The sequence below is a fragment of the Acartia tonsa genome, chromosome 6 (assembly GCF_053477335.1).
Source record: "Acartia tonsa isolate MP-2025a chromosome 6, ASM5347733v1, whole genome shotgun sequence".
NCBI lineage: Eukaryota > Metazoa > Arthropoda > Copepoda > Calanoida > Acartiidae > Acartia > Acartia tonsa.
In genome coordinates this window covers 12,498,082-12,523,183 of record NC_137265.1, presented here as the reverse complement: position 1 = coordinate 12,523,183, position 25,102 = coordinate 12,498,082, and the positions used below count along the sequence as shown (strand labels likewise).

At 31.0% G+C, this 25,102-nt stretch overlaps 1 protein-coding gene across 1 annotated transcript in view; it reads right to left on the bottom strand.

Annotated features, from left to right (window-relative positions):
• The window catches only part of LOC145323272 (uncharacterized), a 39,835-nt gene that overhangs the window by 13,664 nt on the left and 1,069 nt on the right, over positions 1-25,102 (bottom strand). The window contains exons 2-9 of the mRNA XM_080165701.1: positions 24,355-24,453; positions 23,454-23,509; positions 18,366-18,484; positions 7,855-7,964; positions 7,275-7,314; positions 5,581-5,652; positions 4,901-4,974; positions 2,744-2,812 (exon numbers count right to left, since the gene is read on the bottom strand). Coding sequence (XP_080021827.1) covers positions 2,744-2,812; positions 4,901-4,974; positions 5,581-5,652; positions 7,275-7,314; positions 7,855-7,964; positions 18,366-18,484; positions 23,454-23,509; positions 24,355-24,404 — 590 coding nt within the window. The 5' untranslated portion in view covers positions 24,405-24,453. The remainder of the gene's footprint in view (positions 1-2,743; positions 2,813-4,900; positions 4,975-5,580; positions 5,653-7,274; positions 7,315-7,854; positions 7,965-18,365; positions 18,485-23,453; positions 23,510-24,354; positions 24,454-25,102) is intronic.

The following is a 25,102-nucleotide window of genomic DNA, read 5'->3' as shown; positions in this document are numbered from 1 at the left end:
GAGACTACTAAGACATGGCATTACATAATTGTACAATTCTGAGAGAACTGAACTAGAGATTATTTCAGTGCTATTAAGTGCTATATCTATACCATGTGACACTAGTATAGTGAGTATAGTGGGATGTATGTATAAATATTTAGTGTTATATCTATACCATGTGAACACTAGTATAGAGAGTATAGTGGAATGTATGTATAAATATTTAGTGCTATATCTATACCATGTGAACACTAGTATAGTGAGTATAGTGGGATGTATGTATAAATATTTAGTGCTATATCTATACTATGTGACACTAGTATAGTGAGTATAGTGGGATGTATGTATAAATATTTAGTGCTATATCTATACCATGTGAACACTAGTATAGTGAGTATAGTGGGATGAATGCAAATGAAAGTCAAAGTTGGCTGCCTTTACAGGATGACTCAAAAACAATTTATTAAAGATCCATAAAATTAATATTTTTGCATTTTCTAATTGAACTTTGTATGTCTGTCTGTATGTTAGAATTATCCTATTGATTTCAAACTTTGTAGGATGATTCCTTTAACAGTTAGGTACAATTTAGACAGCATAGCAATTCTATAACCGTTACCAGAAAGTCTGTACCACCATTTTAAACATGCTGATTTTTTACTTTTTTGACAAAAATTTTTATGTGATATGATTACTCTATTATGATTATGATTAAGCAGTTTTGCAAAAAAACATACTTAAAATTTTGTTTAAACCTATATATTTATATTATCTTTATTTAGTTCTAGCATTCTATAAGTTTTAATGTTAATTTGTCCTCTAAGAGCTTTGCTTTTATGGATGTTGTCATCCTTTTTTTTATAAATGAAACTTTTTTGTGATCCATCCTGTAGCTATGCCATGTCAATGCTTGATCAGAACCTAGTCAACATCTCTCAATATTTCTATGGTAGCTGTAAACTCAACAATCACAATACAGTTGAGACATATTCAGCCTTTGAATATACTGTTATATTAATTATAAATTTATTTAAGGAAACCGCCTTTGCTATATCAAATATCCTCCCTGTTGTTGCCCTTATTCATTTCTATTTTGGAAACTAATTTTATTAGGCTTCAAAAGTTCATTATTCATAGGGATCTTAAGGAATAAGACAATGGATGATTAATTAATACAAATAACTCCCCAATTATGATAAACAAAACTACCTTTTCTGTAGGTTACAATAATTGGTGAAAAAGTTTGGAGACTGAAACTGGTTAATTTGCATTATCTAGATATAATAAGAGCACCAAAAGTTTCAAGCTAAAGAAATAGAGAATATCTATAAAAACTGTTGAAACCAGTATATTTTATATTCCAATGTCTCCTCCCTCCCTGTGTATTAATCTGCTTTCCAATTCACAAACAAAGTTAGAACCTATATATAACCTAATCGTTCAATGAACCATCATCTGTATTTTTTTTATTCTTTTCATATTTTGAATTTATTTAAAAGTACTGACAGAGGCACATCTAGCACCTAGAGGCCTAGCTATTAGAAGAAAGGGTGTTCTAATATGTATTAAGCTTCCATGAAAACTATCCATTTATTCAGAGAACCCGCAAAGATATCCCTTCCCCCCCTTATTTAACTAAAATGAAAATAAGGAGGGGTGGATTTTCTTTTGTTTGTTTATTACTTAAGGTTAGGTTAGTTATATTGGGTACATGGCGGCCTTACAGGGCTAAGACACTGCAGGTTTATGTCCCGTATGATTAGGGCCCATGCAGGGGTATGCATAGAACTCCTGACTTAAAAAAAATATAATCTAAAACATAACTTTAAGGAAAATTCAACCATGAGACGCCTCTAGGTTTTTTTTGGAAAGGTTGAAAATCCATTTTTTAGGAGAGTAATTTTTTCAAAGGGCAGTTTCTTTTGGGTAGGATGTTTATTTATCAGGTTTGTATTCAAACACACAGGCAAACAGAGACAAATCTCTACTTTTATATTATGATTTATTTAAAACTTAAGATCAGAGAAAAGATAAATATATTTTCTTGCAGTCAGATCAATTTACTAATCTAAACAAAAACAGAATCACACAGTACAATGTCCATCATTCTTTTTTTTCTAAGTAAGGCTCTGAATCCGACTAATTTTCGCTCGCTGAATTATAACCGGTTCTAAGCAATACTGAAAATGCATATTTACTATTGTATTACGTACATTTGTCCACGAAAATAATATATTCATTATATCAATTTTTTTAGCTACCTATCTATCTATTTACCTGCTTATTTATATGTCTAAAATCTATTTACCCATCAATCTATCTACTTAACTAACTACACTCGACTATCTAGTTAACAAATAGAGCTTTAAATCTATCTAACTATCCATCCATCCATCTATAAATCTATCTACCTAAACTCTACTATCTTGTTAACAGTAAGATATCTAGCTTGGAATAGATATAGCTTTCTATCTATCTATCCATCTATCTATCAACCTACCTACACTCGACTATCTTGTTAACAGTAAGATATCTAGCTTGGAACAGATACTTTTTATCCATCTATCTATCTATCTACTTACCTACACTCGACTATCTTGTTAACAGTAAGATATCTAGCTTGGAACAGATACTTTTTATCCATCTATCTATCTATCAACCTACCTACACTCGACTATCTTATTAACTGTAAGATATCTAGCTTTGAACAGACATAGTTTTCTATCTATCTATCTGTCCATCTATCTGTCTATCTTCCTACCTGCACTCGACTATCTTGTTAACAGTAAGATATCTAGCTTGGAACAGATATGGCTTTCGACAGTTAAACCTGAAAAACAAAATATTGAAAAAAATATCATAGAAAATAGCCTAAAACCTTTCTCATTCGACAAGATATAAAGAAACCATACCTTATTTAAACTTTAAATATGTGATGCTCTTCTTTTGAGTAACTTGATAAAAGCATCTCTATCTGGCATAGATAGATGGATAAATAAATAAATAGGTGGACTGATAGATATCTATAATACAAAGTAGAACGATGTCTGTCTGTTTGTTTGTCTGCCTGTCTGTTTGTCTGTCTGTTGGTTTGTAGCGAATGATCTCGCTAACCTCTGAACCGATCGGGTTCTCCTTTACAGGGTAGCTTCTCATAGGTCCCGGGAAGGTTTATAACTATTTTTTGAGGGGTGGGACACCCCCAACCCCCCTAACAAATGAAAAATACACCCCCCAAAAAAAAATTTCTTTTCTTTTTAAAACTAAGATTAAAATAGTGGGGTGGACTAACCCCCCCCCCCCAAAAAAAAACTCCCCCAAAATTATTTTTTTTTTAAAATCTAAAACACGAAAAATTTGTTTGATCAAACCTCTTGAAGCAAAGCCCCTAGAGGCTAGGGACGAAGCCGTTAGTATAATTAAATAGCATCCTTAGCTAACAGAACTATGCAGTGAGATAGCTAGAAATATAGATAGAAATATAGATAGATGGATATGTATGTAGATAAGGCATCTCTAACAGGCAGAAGTATGCAGTAAGATTAGAAAAGAGAAAACTTAGAAAGAGGTGATTAAAAAAATGTATACTTTTTGTTGTTCATGTATAAATGCTCAACCCATAGTTAAAGGAGACAAATATAGAGTTGCTTTAATAATCATTATTTTTTTAATTCTAAAAAAATGTATATTGTGCCAAGAATCTAAAATTTTGATTAAGACAATTTCAAAATCTAAAAAAATCACCAGGTCTGAAATAGAATTCCATACTTTATGGTAATTAATGTAATGCAACAGAATATATCCAAATCTAACTTGCCCTTAAGTAGGGGGTATTATTTCAAGGGGGGGTTTAGTGCTCAACAGGCGCTTTAAGGGGCAGGTTTTTGTATACTTTGTATCTCCTTTGCCTCTGGGCAGAACTGTTAGAAACTTAAAGTTGATAAATACTTGAAATCACGCAACATCAACATTCAGTATAAACACAGATAGATAAATAAATAGATAGATAGATAGATAGATAGATAGATAGATAGATAGATAGATAGATAGATAGATAGATAGATAGATAGATAGATAGATAGATAGATATATAGATATATAGATATATAGATAGATAGATAGATAGATAGATAGATAGATTGATAGATAGATTGATAGATAGATAAATAGATAGATAGATAGATAGATAGATAGATAGATAGATAGATAAATAGATAGATAGATAGATAGATAGATAGATAGATAGATAGATAGATAGATAGATAGATAGATAGATAGATAGATAGATAGATAGATAGATAGATAGATAGATAGATAGATAGATAGATAGATAGATAGATAGATAGATAGATAGATAGATAGATAGATAGATAGATAGATAGATAGATAGATAGATAGATAGATAGATAGATAGATAGATAGATAGATAGATAGATAGATAGATAGATAGATAGATAGATAGATAGATAGATAGATAGATAGATAGATAGATAGATAGATAGATAGATAGATAGATAGATAGATAGATAGATAGATAGATAGATAGATAGATAGATAGATAGATAGATAGATAGATAGATAGATAGATAGATAGATAGATAGATAGATAGATAGATAGATAGATAGATAGATAGATAGATAGATAGATAGATAGATAGATAGATAGATAGATAGATAGATAGATAGATAGATAGATAGATAGATAGATAGATAGATAGATAGATAGATAGATAGATAGATAGATAGATAGATAGATAGATAGATAGATAGATAGATAGATAGATAGATAGATAGATAGATAGATAGATAGATAGATAGATAGATAGATTGATAGATAGATTGATAGATAGATAGATAGATAGATAGATAGATAGATAGATAGAAAGATAGATATATAGATAGTTAGATAGATAGATACCTGGCATGAGTGCTGTTGATAACAGTAAACTGATCCTTGGTTAAATTCTTAGGAGTTGAGCAGCCAATAGGTCTAACAATAACATTATACACATCACAAATTTTAATATCAACATTTTTTTTGTAAGCTGATAAATTGTAAATGATTAGAACAATTTGAAGTTGTTGTTTGGTTTTAATTAAAATAAAATTTAAAAATCTCTAGAGATAATTAAAATAAAATTCTCTTATAAGATGAAATTCTATATTTATTTTTAAATCCCAATTTCTTTTTCATAAGAAATATTAAATCCAAACTATAATAAAAAATTGTAGGTAATCTATATTCAGTGAAAGTCAACCCCCTGGCAAATTTTTTTTGGGGGGAGGGTGTCAAGTAAAAAAGCTACTTTTATACAAAATTAAACATTAGTAGCTGCGCCCTTAGCATTAAGAGGCTCTGATTTGAAATGGGATGAGAGAAGGCCTAAATAGATAGATTATAACCATTTTAAGACATACATTTAGAATTAAGCAACCATAAACCTTTCCCGGGACATAAGTGAAGCTTTCCTAAACTATTTAGATCAATCGTTTCATTAATTAGAGAGTTCTTAAAGGATGTAGAAAATCTTCATACATATTAGGATAAAAGTTCTTAAATAAAATATTTTTATTTTAATTTGATGCGTAATATTTCCTGTAGGATATAAGAAGGCCCCGCTGGGGTATTATCTGGGCTTCTGTGCTGCTTGTAGATCTGGTATTCTCAACCTATATATATAATATTATAGATAAGTAAGCCCCGCTGGGGTATTATCTGGGCTTCTGTGCTACTTGTAGATCTGGTATTCTCGACCTAATAGATAATTAAAGTATTAATATATTTCCAAATATTAGACTTATTCATTAGACGTTGCCCATCTAGCATCTAGGTACTTTGCTTTCGAAGGAGAGGAGGAAAGGTAAGTATAGCCAAACTTAAATCGGCCTAGATTACCTAACTGTATCAACTAAAACCTAACCTTTAAATTATTTGAATTATTATCTAGCTACCTATCAATCTATATAACTAACTATTTATCTATTATGTACCTGTATTACTTATGGTCTAACAGAAGTTTTAAGCCAATTATCTAGCAATCTATCTATCCACCCGTCTATCTAATGATATATCTATCTACCTATCTATCCATACAACTAACTATCTATCTAACTATTCTATACCTATGCCTGTATTACTTATGGTCTAACAGAAGTTTTAACCCAATTATCTAGCAATCTATCTATCCATCCGTCTAATATTTATATATCTATCTACCTATCTATCCATACAACTAACTATCTATCTAACTATTCTATACCTATGCCTGTATTACTTATGGTCTAACAGAAGTTTTAAGCCAATTATCTAGCAATCTATCTATTCACCCGTATATCTATTTATATATCTATCTACTTATCTATCAAACAACTAAATATCTATATAACTATTCTATACCTATACCTGTATCACAGATGGTCTAACAGAAGTTTTAAGCCAATTATCTAGCAATCTATCTATCCATCCGTCTAATATTTATATATCTATCTACCTAACTATCCATATAACTAACTATCTATCTATCTATTCTATACCTATACCTGTATTACTTATGGTCTAACAGAAGTTTTAACCCAATTATCTAGCAATCTATCTATCCATCCGTCTAATATTTATATATCTATCTACCTAACTATCCATATAACTAACTATCTATCTATCTATTCTATACCTATACCTGTATTACTTATGGTCTAACAGAAGTTTTAAGCCAATTATCTAGCAATCTATCTATCCATCCGTCTAATATTTATATATCTATCTACCTAACTATCCATATAACTAACTATCTATCTATCTATTCTATACCTATACCTGTATTACTTATGGTCTAACAGAAGTTTTAACCCAATTATCTAGCAATCTATCTATCCATCCGTCTAATATTTATATATCTATCTACCTAACTATCCATATAACTAACTATCTATCTATCTATTCTAACCTGAACCTGCATTCTGCCAGAAGTTTTTAAGATAATTATAATTATGTCTACCTGTCTATCCATCTACCTATCTATCTATATTACTAACTATCTATCTAACAGAAGTTTTAACCCAATTATCTATCTATGTATCTTTTCATCGTTACCTATTATGTACATTACAGATAGTCTACCAGAAGTTTTAAGTTAATTGTAATTTTGTCTGCCTGTATAAATCTAATTATCCGTCTATCAATCTATCCAATACCTGAGTCTGTATGGTCTACCTGAAGGATTATTATTTAGGTATCTATCTATCTATCTGTCTGTCTATCTATCTATCTATCTGTCTATCTATCTATCCCATACCTGAGCCTGTATTACAGATGGTCTTCCAGAAGTTTTGAGCCTAGACAAATAAGAAAACATTAACAACTTATTAGAAAAACCAGACATTAGCACAGGGATCTTAAGGGATAGGACAATTAACGATAAATTGATATTCCACCCCAATTATGATAAACAAGATTACCCTAAATGTAGATTAAAATTATTGGTTGAAACGTTTGGATAACTTAATCATAAAACTTTTTACCGGTAAAATATACAGCCCTTCCTGCATGTTAAACTACAATAAACCCAAACCTAAGCTTTTAAAACCCATTTTTTAAGCTTTATTTTTATGATTTTTATTATTATTCTATGGCACTTTCTATTAACTTAGTTGTTAAATTCTTAAGATTGAAAATTTAAAACTCAATTGTTCAAACCTAATCAAGCCAGTTATCTTAATGGATAAGAAGTTAACATAAAATTGATGCACATTCACATTTATGTAAAACAAATTAACCCTATCAGTCTCAGATTAGATTAATGGTGGAAAAATTTGAAATTATGAAGTTTTCTATGACAAGCGGACAATTTATAACAGGTATTAAAAATCATGAACCTGATTTCAACTTGGCTGGAAGTTGAAGTCCATGTTATGGTTGATTGAATCGTCCCACAGTGTTCGAGCCTATTGTCACCAACTTCTTTCACAATCAAACAATCGCCAACCTAGAAATGAAAACAATTAAAATTTGAAGTTTGGTCAAAAAACCTAAAAGCTTCATTAACTAATTTGAAAGCTTTATCCTGAGAAATTTAACTTTTAATAGCTGACTTATTATATGGGTAAAATAAATAAGAAAGAGACAGCATAAAAAGCCACCAAAAAATGACGTCATACAATGAAATTTAGCAATAAAAGACGAGTATACACTTTAATTGACCAATGGAAAAATGTATACTGGCCTCTCATTGGTCACTTTTATCGTATGACGTCATTTTTTGGTGGCACTTTAAGCTGTCTCAATAAGAAACTGCCATTTTTAACCAACAATATGGTAGGATTATTCCTACATCGTGTTACTATTGGTATAATTAATTGATTATTCACACTTTCAATGTGAATCATAAAAATATTACAGTTCTCATAAAGGAGCATTTGGTCCCCAAAGTTTTATAAATGTACTCATAACTTCAAAAACTTTGGGTACTTTTATAAAATCTTGATACCAACTAACAGAGTCTAAAACGTTTTATCCATTAAATCTAACTTACTGAAGGGGTAATTGGTCATAATTGAGGATAAACAACAATCTATAGTCCATTGCCTTATCCCTTAAGATCCCTGAATACTGAGCTGGATCTTTAAATCATTTTAGTGGTGAGCCAGATCGGGGTGAGCCAACTTTCCACCAATGAGAGCACAGCATTTTATGAAATGCCGCGCTGTGATTGGCTGAAATTCGGCTCAACCCGATCTGGCTCACCAATAAATGATTTAAAGATCCAGCTCTGATATACTGAATTAAATAATGCAGAATATTTGTGAATGTGTAACCCTGACCTCGTATCCTAGAAATCAAAATAAAGAAAATAATATTTATATAGACATGATATGGATGAAAATGGATGAATAAACAAAATGGAGCAAAACTTTAGGAAATATGAAGGGAAGGTTGGAAGGGGAATAAGCACCCCTGAAAATTAGAGGTTAGTGGATAGTATAACTACCCCCTTTGTCCCTCCCTTTAGAAAACTTTCATGTCAGAAAAAAATCTATGGGGGACTTCAAAATAAGTTCAATATTTCAAAGGTATAATAGTTAATCAAAATACTTTCTCCAGTATTTTTAGATCCATTATTTTGTTTCTTGTTTGCAAATCTCAATTTTGCAACAATAACAGGGTGCTGTAAGTTATGCTTTTTGATCAGGCGGTTTCCCTCAATGTGTCTTTTTATGTTTGGCAATTTAGGTAAGGTTAGGTTGACTGTAAATTACACTGATACCCAAGGTTTATGACCTCATTATCTTATTCATTTCCTCAAAAATTTGGGTACTTCGTTTTTGTATAGGTTGGTTCCATACAAGTAGTGTTTCAACTTCCCACCAACAATTTTTAGTCTAAAGAAGGGGTAATTTTGTTTATCATAATCAGAGATCCATTGTCTTTTTAAGATCCTTAATAAATATAAACTTCGCTCCTAAAATTTGCACGCGCGCCGCCTGCGAATATATTTACATATTGATGTTAATTAGTGCATTATTGTCAGGGATTTTAATGGATAAGACAATAGATAATGAGTAAATTGATATACACACCCAAAGATGGGAAACAAATTACCCAACCCACCCTTTGTAGATAAATTTATTGGTTGAAAAGATTGGAATCTACTCATTTGGAACCAGCCCATCAAAATGTAGTAAAATATGTAACCAACGTTTTTAAATCAACGAAAAAAAATAAAGTTCTTGTAAAACTTTAGATAAGATTATAAGGTATTATTCTCTTAGGATTTTTTTTTTATTTTACAAATTTTCAAAGGGATAGTTGCATGAAGTGCATGAAACAAGTTTGATTGTAAGCATAAGTTGCAAGAATGACATCTAACAAATATAATTTTGTATTACAATAAATAGCAACCAATTTGGCCCCACCAAAATAGTCATCAAGTTGTTTTTGTGAAAACAGGACAGCCATTTATGTTGCATATATCCAAAAAATATGACTTTCAAGTCTTGATGTTTTCAAAACTACTTGGTAGAAAATTTAAATTCTTTCAAATATATGGCCTATAGATGTAGTTTAAACTGTCATGTCAATGTCCCATCCCTCCCTGACTATTAAATAACTGTCAATTACAATTTAATGTATCAAAATGCAATTCAAGTAAAGATTAACGTAAATATTGATGAAAACACAAATTTCTCTGTTTTAATTCAATTTCATTACATAAGGTGTAAGGAATAAAGAGAAGCAAAAACAATATTTAAAAAGATTTAGTTTCAAAACAGAGTAAGATAAAAAACCGGCGATTTCCCTTAAAATTCCTTGTTGTTTTTAGATGTTGTGGGTTAATTAAGGGCCCTGTTTTGTACAGAATATTTTGTGTACTTTTAGGCTTTTTCAAGATCTACAATAGTTATTTCTCGCATCGTATTATAAACGGCTTTCCGCGGATATAGAATGTACAATTATAAGATTAAAACTAGTTTTTTTAGCCCCGAGGTGCCGGAGACACCGGCTAAAAAAACTGGTTTTAATCTTATGATTGTACATTTTTATATTCGTAGAAAGCTGGATATAATACGATGCTAGACATAGTTTTTTCGTATGGATGAGAACCGGTTCCTATCCACCGGATTCGAATGAATACGAGAAATATTTTTAAAGGCTTTTTAAAATTTACTAAACAGTGTTATTTGAGCTTGTACTTTTAAATCTTACTTCCTTTCTTGGTCATAAAAAACTTTAAGGGCAACTTTACCCCAAAAAAAATAAAATTTAATTTTCTTGATAAATTTGAAATGTAATTGAGATCATAAAATAATGGAGAAAGAACACTGTTTAATAAATTTGTTCAGAGTTGTCAGAACAATGAAGAAGTTTAACTGCTACTTTTAATAGTAAAGCTGATTATGCAACAGGTTTCCATAATACTATTGGTCTGGCTTTTAATAGTTATTTATCGCATCGTATTTTAGACAGCTTTTTGCGGATATTAAAATGAAAAAATATAGGTTTAAACCAGCTTTGTTAGACCAAATGGTCCTAATGCCAGGGCTAACAAAATTGGTATTTTTATGATTTTGTTTTAATATTCGTAAAAAATTCCAACAAGTAACCAATGATTTTTATCTACAAATGAATGATATATTTTTAATCTTTAGAGATTTGTATCAATTTATCACCCAATGTATTTTTTATAAATGTATGCCTTGAAATGGTTTTAGTCTATTTATCTGCATTATCTCTCCCCATTCCAAATCAGAGCCTCCGTATATTTTTTTGTTTGACTAATTGACTTGTAGAGCTATGGTTTTTCTGATTTCTAATCAATTATAAAAATTCAATAGAAATTCAATAGTATTTAATTATAAAAATCAAATAGCAAAATTCATAAGTATTAGAAAAAAACAATGTTGCTTAGATTTATTTAAAATGTTAAAAAGGCCTTTTTTTGAAAGTAAATTATTTGTCAACCCTAAGTTTGTTGAAAGGTAGATGCATTCGGAAATACATACATATCATTATCTATCTACCATTACTTAACTCACCATCTATCTATCTACACTAGCCTCTTTCAAAATATCAAATAGAAAAGTCAAATTTGCTTACTAAATCGAACTGAATATTCATTTTCATAAACAACTCTTCTTCAGATTTACATTATTTTATTATGTGCCACTCTAATATATATATATACATTACCATACAAAATTCCTTTTCAAATAGAAAATGATGAACAAAAACAGTAAGTAACTTTTTAAATTCTTTTGAGTAATTATTGAAAAAATCTATTTTGTTGAACCCCGTTTAATCAAAACTTTGAACTTTGGGAGCTCGTCATGAATGGGTTATAAAAAATAACAAAAGTTAGGCTACGTTCTTTAAAAATATTATATTTTTTGCCAGTCTAGTCTATATATGCATTAAGATATATAAGTTTTCCGGAATTTTAAAGTTAGGGGGAGATTTGAAATCTGCATCAAATTTTGAGGATTTTTTTTATAAAATTCGTTTTTTCTATAATTTTTTATCTAAAAGCGGAAATGCAATTTAAGTTAATTAATTTTGGCATCTGTGATTGGTGGATTTAAAAAATCTGCGCTTTGATTGGATGGCGTACATCATTCAACCATTTAGAGCGCAGGTAGTTTAAAATCCACCTATCCTATTGGTCAAAATTAATTAACTTAAAATGCATTTCCGCTTTTAGATAAAGAATTATACAAAAAACGAATTTTACAAAAAATCCTTTAAATTTGATGCAGATTTCAAATCTCCCCCTAACATTAAAATTCCGGAAAACTTATATATCTTAATATGCATTCTCATACAAAATTATTTTTTCAAATTTAAAAATATTGTATTTTGTTCCAGTCTACTCTATATATGCATTCTCATACAAAATTCTTTTTTCAAATTTAAAAAGTTCATTTCAACTGCAGCTCACTTCCTAGAGGGGATAGTTCATCTAAAAAAAAAACATTTTTTCCGCTATTTAAAAGTTATTATTATCAGGACATATGCATTCGTATAATTAGTATTGTTACGAATAATGGAAATTAATCTAAGCCACCTTTTTCCATATATAGGTACATAGGACTCAAAGACGTCCAAACTTTTTCATTTTTTTTTCACCCCTTAACCCCCGCCCCCATTGGACTGTAAATTTTACCGTTTTACAAGGTTATAAAACAAGATCTTTTTTTCGTTGGCATACAAACTTTAGGAACTTTTATTTTTTGGTTTGTACAAAACTTCAGTATCCAAACTTTACAACTAATTATTTAAAATATTCAAAAAGGATAATTTTGTTTATCATAATTTGGGATTGTCCATTGTCTTATCCATGAAAAAAACAACATTTCAGGCAGATTAGTTTTTCTTTAGATAAAATGTCCCTCCCTCAAATATTTTTTATTCAGAGCAGTGCCAAAATTTTCTTCAACTTTTCAAAATTGAACTTTTTCATACAAAGATACCGTAAAATTTGTGAAAACCAATAAATTTGTATTTTTAGTAGCAAAGCAACTCTATAATTCACTTCAACTGTTGGGAAAAAGGATTTTATCAGTCACGAATCAAGATAAACATCTTAAATTTTGTGAGAGGTTTTTCTGCACTAATGAGCACCAAGTATATAATTGACTTGGCCCGTCTGTCTGTCTGTCGGTTATGCTTTTTACGACAAAGAAGTATATTTGTTTAGAAAGGTTTTGTGATTTTTATATGATTTATCCTCGCATTTGTCTGCTCTACAATTCCATTTGTTTGTTCGTCCATCCATGATTTTTTGTACTTCATTACCTATAGATGTTTTTATAAGCCTTCTCATGTGTGCGAGATAACCCAGTCAATCACCCTCTCCCCCCCCCCCCCCCCACCTTTAATTAATAAGGGAAAAATAATAATTCTTCTACTGCCATATCCCTGTATATTTCATAAGCGGCAACTCACCTAAACGCCTTGAAGTAAATAAACGGTTAATGTCAAATATAAAAAGCATTGCTGTAAATTAGAGCCATATTGGTCAAGCGGATAGCAATTAATGCAATTAACAACACAGACAAACAAATACAGCCATACTGTTAATTCATATAAGTCTAAGTATGAATATGAAATATGATTATGAATAAGATTATAATACACAAAAGATTATTCTATAGTCATGTTATCTTAGATTAGGAATACTGAAAAGAAAGGTTAATTTCTGTAATTCACCTGTGGATCATCATACACCCTACCCATCCCCCCCAAAAAGTTTGTTTTATTCAGGAAGGGAGGTGACATAATGATAAAATAATGCTAGTACGCAAATTTAAACAAAGCCAAAATTGTGTTAAAATTGTGTCAAAAATGATCCATGTGACGCAATAAAATGAGGGAAATGAGAGAAGTGGGAAAGAAAACCCTTAAAAAAGAGATGGATAATCCCACATTTTTATTACGAAACATGGAAAAATTTTGACACAATTTTAACACAATTTGGGCTTTGTCCAAATTTTAAAAAGTTTGCCTTCTTATTTGTTGACTCAAATTTGACTACTTTAATTAAATCTTGATTTTTTGGTTCCAAATTAGTAATGTCCCAAATTTGCAACTAGTTGTTTTCTTTTTCAAACAAATGTTCCATTTTTTATCAATTTGCATCAATTTATCACCCTTATCCCTTAATTTTTGATTGTTCAGATTTCAACCTAGACCCTAATTTAAAAAGATCAGCCTTTTTATATTACTAGCTTTGCCCCAAGAGGTATAATTACATCTTTTATTACCTACCCAGCCGAAAAAATGTGAATAGATGGCAAGTTTTCACGAATAAACGGTGAATTTGCAAAATTCGTAAAAATTAAGTACCTCTTGAGTACCACTCCACCACTATTTTAAATAATCTTAAAAAAATTTGGTGAAGGATTTTTTTTTTTTGGGGGGGGGATTGGGTGTGTCCCACCCCCCAAGAAAATAGTCTAAAACCACCACAGGACCAGTAGGTATGTTCCCTGAAGAGTAGAATCCGATTGGTTCAGTATTTACCGAGTTCTCAAGGGACAGACGGACGGACGGACAGACATCATTCTACTTTGTATTATAGATTTAAAGATTCCTAGAACTACAGATATAAGTTTTCCGCAAGTAGAGCAGCAGAAACAATATAACAATGTAAAAGTAAAATATGATACAGTAATATTCAAGATTCTGTAAATGGTGAATTGCCTATAGACTTTAAAGATATAATAACTTATTTTAGAAAGTTAAAAGTCCGTCCGTCCATCAATTCGCACAGTTTTCGAAGAAATTAATTTGGCAACTGTTAGATTTAGATGACTGTTTTTTTCGACAAGGAGTAATATATATTTTTAGCTGCTATTATAGATTGCCAGTTGACATTTTATGTATCTTTGTTTTAAAAACAACGTGCTTTGCTACTTATGAATGTTGTCCTTCTAGTTCTTAATAATATTCAGATATTATTTTAGTAGATATATTATTATTTGAATCTTACATCAGAATTTCATGTTCTTTAATAAAGTGAAACTTGTAGTAGGCTAAAAAACGATTCCCCCCCTTTTCCACTCCCTTCACCCCCTCCTCTCCTACTGGATGAACAAACTGACCAAAAAAACGAGTTCCATTTTAGCAAGCTAAATTGACGACAATTTTTCCCCTGTCATAATATCCTGATATATTCTACATCTATTGATATTCTTTTTATGTCCCCAATATTCTATTTATGCTCAATTAACTTTTATTATCCAGTAAATGGACGAATATACATTTTTATTGTCTGTCTTTATGTCTGTCTGTCTCTGATGATGTTTGTTTGTCTGTGTTAATGTAATTTTTGCAGGGAGGCTATGGACGAAAAGTAAAGACCCCCTTGAGAAATAAATTACCCCATCTGTAGATTGAAATTATTGATAGAAAAGTTTCGAAACTGTATTTAAGAGTTTTACAAAAATGTACTTTCATTCGCAGGCTTAAATTTTTGCAGACTTTTATTAAATTTTGATTGGGTGGTAATAAGTGGCAGTGTCTAAAATTAGGTGTGTGTACATAATTTTTCGTCCATTGTCTTATCTCTTAAGATCCCTATAACTTTTTCATTGTCAAATTAAATAATTAGCAAGTACGGTATAAAATCTATCTTAAATTTGTTAATTTTGTGCTGAGCTTTTATAAATGCTGTCATCCTTGTTCTTTTTAAGCACTTGTTCAAAAGTCATGAAAAACATTCACTTTTTATGGAGTAAAAAAACATCAGTGTGTGCAGAAGGGGGTATAGGGGGGCGTCCCAACCCTCCTCGATATTGAAATTTGGTACGTCTACCTTCTTTCCTACACCCTCTGTCAAAACCCTGTGCACGCCACTGCTTTAAAATCTTTTCCGAATTGATAATGCATATTCATTTGAAAGTTGTTACACTTGTAACGTCATCAATAATGAACTGAAACAATAGTAATGAAATGTTCAAACTTTCATTCAAGTAATTCTAAGAGCAAAACTTTTTAATAGTAAAGTCGTTTGTCAGTCTATTCAAATATTAGTTACATAAAAGTTTAAAGATTCGAACCTAGAAATAGTGTCTAACTATTTATGTGACGTATCAAAAATCCATCTCTATTTTAGGGGTTTCCTTTCCCACCTCCCCTCTCATCCTTATATTTTTGTTACGTCACAAAGGTAAAAAGTTAGACACTATTACTATGTTCAAATTTTCCTAAAAATTAAGTTTAGTTTTAACAAATTTAAAAGTCAAGCAACTCTAAAATCACTACCATAAATCAATTCAATTTTTAGGCTTAAAAGGAATGTGCAAGAATTTAGCAGCTTCTGACTGAGTTTGGGAACTAGCGCATGAAATGCCGCTACTTGCTGTGTTAGTTTTGAATATAGCAGAGGAGTATCAATTTGTTATGATATGGCTGGTTTAAAAAATATTAATCCAAAAAATATCATTTCATAGATAAAAACTTTATTGTGATATTTTGTAATATACATTCTAAGAACCCTAATCTAACAACCTAAATTTAATTCTTGTGTATAGTGGCACTTAAAATCTAGAAATATGGGTTAAACGAGTTCCAGAGAGATTTTTCTAGTAATTAATTACAGAATGGTTACGTCAGTCTAATAAACTGGTAGTATACTTTTCAAATGATTGCATATTTTATGCCACTTTTTTCTTATTTTATAGTTTTCTAAATTAAATTAATTCACCCTTTACAATTTCCTCCAAATTTTCTGGATTAATCTGGATTTCATGGTCTTTCTTTGAAAACTCTTAAACTGAATTAATTTCCCATTGTCCCCTCCCCTACTCCCTGACCATAAATGTAAGTACGTCCACAATAAGCACTAGAATTATTATAACATAATTTAGCAAAGATGTTCGTTTTCCTATTACATATTTTTTTAGCTTCGCTTTTATGGAAGTTGTCATTCTTATTGGTCAAAGATTATAATATACACAACTTTGGCTAAAATTAGTTAATATTCAGATATCTTGAGGGACAAGATAATGGGCGATAAACTGATATGAAACACCAATGACAATAAGTAAAATTATCCCTTTTGTAGATTTAAGTTATTTATTTCAAAGTTTGGACATTGCCATTTAGGATTAAGCAAAAGTACCCGAAGTTCTAAAACCAACAAATAAAAGAGTGTGTTTATAAAACTTTGGGTACCAGTATGATTTCTAGTCGAATGTCCCCTCCCTTTCTGCTAAAATGTAAAGATTACAAGATACACACAACTTTAGCTAATATGCATAACAGGAATAAACTGATAAAATACTATTTATCATTTAAACAGCCCGTTAACCAGTAACTAGGCACAGCACCCGTACAAAAAATGTTGGTTGTTTGTCTGTTGGGCGTTTTGCAAACGTTTAGCCTTATAAGCACCAAAAAATTGTAGATTGACAAAGTGAGTTATTATAAAGCAGATGTTCTGTAATCATAACAAGATGGGGAGAAAATTTTAAAGAGAAAGAGAAGTAGATATACAGAAAATCATGAATGAATGCTCATTGGAAAAGGAAATCTTTAACTAAAATTTCAGCTGTTTATCTTGAATAGCCGCTGAGAAATTTACGTTTTCTACTTTTGTTTCTTTTGGACGGCCGCCAAGATATTTTCTTATCCCAAATGTCCTGAATCCCCAAAACAAAAATCTCATTTAGTGGTTTTTGTTTGCATTTTCAATACTGCTTTTCATCCTCAGGAAGATTCTTAAAAAAATTTAGATCGATGCCAGCTGGTGAGGCAAAATTGTTTTTGTGAAAAATCCCCCAAAATCACATAAAAATCTACAACAAAAAAATCAAATATAATCCTATGTTGATAACCCTTCTATGATTTTATTTAATTTTTTTAAAGATTTTTTATGTGATTTTGGAGGATTTTTCACAAAAACAATTTTGCCACACCAGCGATCAGCGACCCAATTTTTTTTAAAGAATCCACCTCTGTATAATATCATACAATTTTGTTAATGCAAACAAGGAGATATATTCTAAAAGTAAATTTAATATAATAACAGAAAAATTATAAGCAAAGATTTTATATAATATTAAAACGAAATTCTTCAATGTTTATTACTTAAATTCACCTATAAATTTTTTTCCCTATGATTTATCCCATGTTTGAACCTGTTTAATGCATAATACTGCATACTTAATAAGCTAGTTGCCCTTTCGATTATGAAAATGTAAAAAAACTAAATATAAAATGAGTTATATCAGTTAATTAAAAACACATTGTAATAGAATATATGTACATGCTTACTTTTGTTGTTGATAAAGTTTTATTAACTGAAATAATATAAATATAGTGTTATTGTAAAATCATAGTATTGTGTTGATATAATAACAGCACAAAGTTTTTACAGAATTTCTTGTACCTGTAAAGACAGATCCATGATTTTGATGTGGACAAGCTGACCAGGATCTGCATACACGTTCCAGACACACTCCCGTCCACCCAGGTAGTACTTAGGATATCCAGGACTTGACAGGTAACCTGCAATAATTATTGATTGATTGATTGATAAAATTAGTTGTCAGCGAGGTAATATATCTTCTACTGTTTCCAGTCATCAGTCATTTTCAGATGTCAGACATCTAAAAATACAATATATATGATTAAGGATTTGGATTAGCTGTATAACATCTGTATACGGGGTTCCAGTTACATACACGTCCTCCCAGGTAGTATTTAGGATATCCAGGACTTGACAGGTAACCTGTAATAATTATTGATTGATTGATTGATAAAATTAGTTGTCAGTGAGGTAATATATCTCCTACTGCTGCCATGTCAGACACCTGAAAATACAATATAAAAGATTAAGGATTTGGATTAGCTGTATAATATCTGTATTCAGGGTTCCAGTTACAATAACGTCCTCCCAGGTAGCATTTAGGATATCCAGGACTTGAGAGGTAACCATAATAATTATTGATTGATTGATTGATAATATACTCTTAAGGATAGTTGTTAGATGAGTAATATGTCTTCCTCTGCTGCTATGTCAGCCATCTGAAAATACAATATATAATATTAAGAATATGGATTAGCTGTACATACACACTCCCGTCCACCCAGGTAGTATTTAGGATATCCAGGACTTGACAGGTAACCTGTAATAATTATTGATTGATTGATTGATAAAATTAGTTGTCAGCGAGGTAATAGGTAACCTGCAATATTCATTGAGTGATTGTTTGATTCATAAAAGACTTTTAAGGATAGTTGTTAGATGAGTAATATGTCTTCCTCTGCTGCTATGTCAGCCATCTGAAAATACAATATATAAGATTAAGGATTTGGATTAGCTGTATAATATCTGTATACAGGGTTCCAGTTACATTAACGTCCTACCAGGTAGTATTTAGGATATCCAGGACTTGACAGGTAACCTAAAATATTCATTGATTGATTGATAAAATTAGTTGTCAGTGAGGTAATATATCTTCTACTGCTGCTATGTCAGACACCTGAAAATACAATATAAAAGATTAAGGATTTGGATTAGCTGTACAGGATCTCTATTCACGTTCCAGACAAATTCCCGTGCACCCAGGTAGTATTTAGGATATCCAGGAGAGGTATCCTACAATATTAATTGATTGATTGATAATCGTCTTTTAAAGTTTGTTGTCGGATTGTTGTATTCTACTGCTGCTATGTCATAAATCTGATAAAAAAAATTTAGAGAAGAGGGGTAATTATATTTTGAACGGTATATTGCTTTTTATTCATTGGTTTAAGGAGGAAAAAGAAAGAATTTTCTGTGATGATGATTGTTGAGGAGAGTGGTATTTTTTCTCTCTGCTCGTATCTTTTTTGAAGGGGGGAAGATAAACTAGACTAAAACCTGCCCAGAAACAATTACAAATAACCTTATATAATATTTTATACTAGATACAAAATGTGATATTAAACTTCTTAATAGTTATTTATCGCATCGTATTATAGACACATTTCCGCGGAAATTAAAATTAAATGAGAACTGAGAGCTGAGAACCAGCGGTTAATCAGTTTCGAAGCCATACTAAAGAAAGAAGACGTTGGTTTTCTTAAAACAATTAATAAAAATTTGTTTTTATAAGAGTTTTCTATAAACTTTGGGATAATTTCTGTAATTATATTTAATTGATTTATTATAAAAATTGGCATGACGTTAGTTAAATGCGCAGTTCATATTCATTTATAAAAAATCATGAATCTTAAGGGATAAGATAATTGGCAATCCCCAATAATGAAAAAGAAAAAAATCCTTCTGTAGATTAAACTTAGTGGTTGAAACATTTAGACGCTCAACTTAATCAACCAACCAATTAAAATTCAATAAAAGTCTCCAAAGTTGTTAAGCCAATCAATAAAACATTACTATAAAACCTAAGGGACTAGTGTAATGAACAGCCCAATGTCCCCTCCCTCCCTGTGTACATCACCAAGATAAAAAAACAAAATTAATCCTTATTTATATAAAAATTATTGGTTGAAATTTTTTTAGATTTTTATTTTTAATCAAACATTGAAGATTTAATTAAATTATCCAAAGTTTTTAAAGTCAGCATACGAAAGAGCATTTAAGCACTTTTGGGAAGAAGATTAAAGTCCCTCAACAGATTATGACGTCATACCATAAAATAACCAATGAAAGGTCAGCATAAATTTTACCATTAGTTAATTACAGTTTAGACTGTCCTCTCATTGGCTATCTATCGTATAACGTCATAATCTGTCGAGGGACTTTAATTATCTTCTACTTTGGGTACTGATGTAATTTAAGATCTAAGGTCTCCTGTTCCTCCCTGGTGTTACTATAGTCCACATGTAAAATGATTGATAAAATCATATTTTATTTAACAAAATCAATGAGTTATTTAAGCAAACAAAATTTAGCATAAATGGATATTTAAATCCCAAGGTATTAAATGATCGAGCGTTAGCTCATCATTTAATATTAAAAATAAAAATCATAAAAAATCTTCCAAATCAAAGAGAAAAAAATCTTTGAATTATTGGTCAATTTAAGTTCAAAGATTTTTTTATTGTAAAAAGTTAATTTTTTAAAAATATTTTAGAAAAAAAATCTTCTAACAAAAAAAAATTATCATAATCCAAGATGGCGTCAATACATGTAAAATAATATTTTCAAAACAAAAAATTAAAACTTGAATATCTTTTTTTACAGATTGAATTTCAAAAATCGGTCTGACAGTTTTTCCAAAGTCAGTATGATCTATCGAATGAAAAAGGTTTGAAACTGATAGAACATTTCTTTATACTAAAACATATTTTTTCTCCCGTTTTTTCCGACACTTCCAAAAAATGAAATTCAATGAAAATTAAATGGTTCTCACGTTGAAAAAATTTTCTCACGGGTCCAAAAAATGAATTTAAATGAAAATCATATGTACCATTTAAATCAAAATAAATGGTTCCCACATTCTAAAAATTTTCCCACGCTTGACATTCTTGAAAAATGCTAAATAAATGGACATTTAAACAAACCAAAGATCGCGTTTTTTGCAATGGAATGATTATTTAAAATTTTCATATTATTTTTGTGCATCATCCAATTTTAAAGTCTAATAAGGGCAATTATATCCCATTATATAAAGTTGTAAGCGTGTTTTGTCTGTCCCGAAGGATCTCGCTAACCGATGAACCGATATTGTTTTCCTTCACAGTGAAGCTTATTTTAGGTCCTGGGGAGGTTTAAAACTACTGTTGGGGAGGGTGTCTTTACCCCCCTCCCCCAAAAAAATATTTTTTTACTCTTCAAATTTTACTTTTCAAATTTAAAATGGGATGAGGTCAACTTTTCCTTCTCCTACATTTAGTGTCCATAGAGGCTTCTAGGGGGCGTAGCCACTAGTAACTTATAAGTAACTTAGTAACAAATTTCAGAAATGAGCCAAGAAATATTACAATAATACTTGTTGTTATAAATCCTATAATCATCATATAAATGGTCCTTTGACGGTTTATTAATATTTTTGGGGAAAATACTACCGCCATCCCACCTCTAGTGCCCCTAGAGGCCTCTAGGGGGCGTACCTGCTAGTTCATTTATAAGGTCTCGTTAACTTTTAATTCTCAGGGAGGGGTTAATGGAATGTAAATTATGCTTGTACCAAAGTTTTATAAATATGTACTCTCATCCTTTGGGTAAAACCTGCTTTTATTAAATCTTGATTGGTTGGTTCAAACTGTTAGTGTCCAAACTTTTCAATAACAATTTTAATCTACAGAAAGGTTGATTTTGTTTATCATCAGCGGGTTTGAAATTATCGTCTATTGTCCTATCTCTTAACGGTCGGGTGGGAGTGGGGGCGTTTAACGCCCTCCCCACCCCCCTCCGGTTTTTTCTTTCTCATTTTCTGTGTGAAAAAGAAAAAGACCCAAAACTGCGTGACTTTTTAAGTATTACACATAACTGAGAGTTGGAATTTTTTTAATATCTCCATCCTGGCGGGCACAGGATGCCAGCAAACCTGGCAGGGTCATCCAGGTAAAGTGCAAAAATATTTTTTTTGACTTAAACAAAGCATTTTATCATACCAAAATACTAAAATATCCTCTAGTAGTACATCCTCATATCAAATACAGGTGTTTAAGTCAATTTCAGGTTCCAGGTATGATCCTGCAGGTCCTGATCCTCAAGGTCTCCAGAAATCTTTAAAAGGCCCCTGTGGCCGCAATTTTTGACTTAGATACTTCAAATTTTAAATTTAAGCTTTTCTTACATGTCTACATAACGTATTATAATTTCATAAAGATCAGCCGACCGCCGCCTGCGGCGGCTGGCAGCTACCAAGTACAGCTGAGGCCGCTGAAATTTATATTTTGATATTTATAATATAAAATTGACACAAAAATAAACATTTTTTTGCAAAAAATATTTTCTTCTAGCTTCAAAAATAAGAAAATTACAACCGTTTGAAATTTTTAAGTAAAAAAGGACCTAAAAACAAAGGTTGTTAAATTAAATAAAAGGGTGAAGGAAGCGAAAATTGACTTTGACTTACTCAAGGTCGGAAACTTGTTATCAAACATGGGACTTGCACAAAAAGTTTTAGCCCTCTAGCTCTAATAGGAACTGAGAAAATAGGGGGAGGCGTTGAACACCCCTTCCCCCGACCGATTAAGGTGCGGCAAGGGGCCCGACTGTTAAGGGTTTAGATCCTTGATATAAAACGAATGATAAACCATTTTCCAGTATAGCCGATAAATATCCGCTGGATTACAACCAGTTCTCAGCCATACTGAAAAATCATATATAGCATCGTATTACAGACAACTCTCCACAGATAATGAAAATAAAATCATAAAATAACAACCAATTTTGGTGCTAACAAAACTTGTTTTAATACTATATTTTTTCATTTATTATCCGTTAAAAGCTGCCTATAATATGATGCGAAACATAACTATTGAGTTATAGAGTAGCTTCGCTGTAAAATGTATGTCAAACCTGAATGATTAGCTTCGATTTTGCCTCCACAATAAGATGCTATGTGTCTCTCACATCTAAACAGATACAATTCAAAAAAAATCCTTTTGTAAAAGTAACAGGATGTGTGTGTGGGTGTGTAGCGAAGGAACTTGCTAACCGCTGAGCTGATATGGTTCTCCTTTACTGTAAATTTTCTCATCGGTCAAGAAAGGTTTATAACTATTTTGTACCACCTCACTTCAAAGAGAAATCGGTGCTTGAAAAAAATCCCCCCCCCCCCCTTGTGACTAACTGTATGTCTGTCTATTTATCTATCTATCTATCTGTGTACCTGTACTATACATCAATTCTACCAGTATCCCAGATCACAGATTCTGGCATCTCAGCTGGATATATATATTTAGTAGCTATCTATCTATCTATCTATTTGTGTACCTGTAATTGGCATCAATCCTACCAGGATCCAAGAGTACAGATTCTGGCATCTCAGCTGTATATACATTCTACCTAACTATCTATTATTTGTGTACCTGTACTTGACATCAATCCTGCCAGGATCCAAGAGTACAGAATCTGGCATCTCAGCTGTATATACATTCTACCTGTCTATCTATCTATCTATCTATGTATCAAACTTTTCCTGTGTCTATCTATGTGGTTGATCTGTATTTGACATCAATCCTGCCAGGATCCCAGATCACAGATTCTGGCATCTCAGCTGTATATACATTCTATCTATCTATTTATCTATGTATCAAACTATTCCTGTGTCTATCTATGTGGTTACCTGTATTTGACATCAATCCTCCCAGGATCCAAGAGTACAGAATCTGGCATCTCAGCTGTATATACATTCTACCTGTCTATCTATCTATCTATCTATGTATCAAACTAATCCTGTGTCTTTCTATGTGGTTACCTGTATTTGACATCAATCCTGCCAGGATCCCAGAGCACAGATTCTGGCATCTCAACCTTCAGGTTGTAGCTGCAGTTTCCAGACGTGTATCCGTTACATCTAATATAATAGTCATTGTACTATAGACAGTTTTCCGCGGATGGGAATCTTATTTCCAGTTATGTTGGACCTGTAGGGCCGAATACTCAAGTTAATTAACAAAACAAGAATTATTTTATGAGAAATCTTCTCTAGATTACTATAAGATACATATTATTTCAGTAAGGCTTTAAATAAATCGAAAATTTGAAGAAAAACATAAGTTATATCCATGATCTAAGAGTTTAAGTCTTTCCTTCTTTAAATAGGGTGTCCTTCAGTTTGTTTGTATTTAAGACAATAGTCCTACCAATTATAAGCTGGGCTTTGTGATTCCAATAACAATAAGGCACAATTTTAAAGGTGTAGCAATTATCAAATGCATTTAATGCATATGTTCCAACTTCTCAATAATATTTTGATTTTTTAATCGTTATCACTCAAAGTTTTTCTAACAATCTATGTATATGTAGGTTATCATCCTTGTTTAACTGTTTTTTCTTCTATTATAATTCTTTAGCTTTTACCTAAAATTATTTCCCATTTAATCATTTATATAAAGTTCTTAATAATCAATAAATGCTTTAAAAATTTATTTTCGACTAAATTATTTAGTACTAAGAAAGAGAAAATTATGTATTATTAATTTCAGGGATCTAAAGAGATAAGA